At 65.1% G+C, this 601-nt stretch overlaps 1 protein-coding gene across 1 annotated transcript in view; it reads right to left on the minus strand.

Moving 5' to 3' along the window:
* Window positions 1-264: 264 nt before the first annotated feature.
* The window catches only part of Sp1 (transcription factor Sp8), a 24,723-nt gene continuing 24,386 nt past the window's right edge, over window positions 265-601 (minus strand). The window contains exon 4 of the mRNA XM_017911077.1: window positions 265-601. This exon is cut by the window's right edge and continues 11 nt beyond it. Coding sequence (XP_017766566.1) covers window positions 339-601 — 263 coding nt within the window. The 3' untranslated portion in view covers window positions 265-338.

Below are 601 nucleotides of genomic sequence, written 5' to 3' on the forward strand. Positions count from 1 at the left end.
AGGCGCGGGGGACGAGGGTGAGGGAGTCTGCGCGGTCCCCGGCGTGCCAGGATTTTGTTGCACGGAATAGGAATTGCTCTGACGCGAGTGCTGTTGTTGATGTTGGTGTTGATGATGATGGTGGTGATGGTGGTGATGGTGATGATGGTTGGGATGTTGATGATGAGGGGGTGCTGTGGTGGCGGGGACAGGGGCGGAGGAGGCGTGATGGTGAGAGATGGTCTGGTGAGCAGCAGCGTGATTCTGTACGAGATTCAGGTTGAGGGGGTAGGATAGGGGGGAGCCCAGGGCCGTTGCGGCAGCGGAACTGCAGGCACCGGCTCCGGGCCCCACCGGGCTCAGTGCATGCTCATCCCCGCGTGCGGATGGTGGGCCGCCGCCGGGACGGAGGTTGCGTGATGATGCGGATGGTGCATTAGAGGAGGGAGATGCGGGTGGTGGGGATGGTGTGGGGTCAGAGGCGGCGGGGTCATCTGTATTGGGGTCATGGGCGTTGTCGGCTGATGGCCGAGGCTGGTGGTGGTGGTGGTCTGGGATGTGGTGTTGTTGGTGGTGTCCTGGCCCGCCGCCACCGCCGCTGCCGCTGCCGCCGCCGCCGCCG

The sequence above is a fragment of the Eufriesea mexicana genome, unplaced genomic scaffold (genome assembly GCF_001483705.2).
Source record: "Eufriesea mexicana isolate 0111107269 unplaced genomic scaffold, ASM148370v2 scaffold124, whole genome shotgun sequence".
NCBI lineage: Eukaryota > Metazoa > Arthropoda > Insecta > Hymenoptera > Apidae > Eufriesea > Eufriesea mexicana.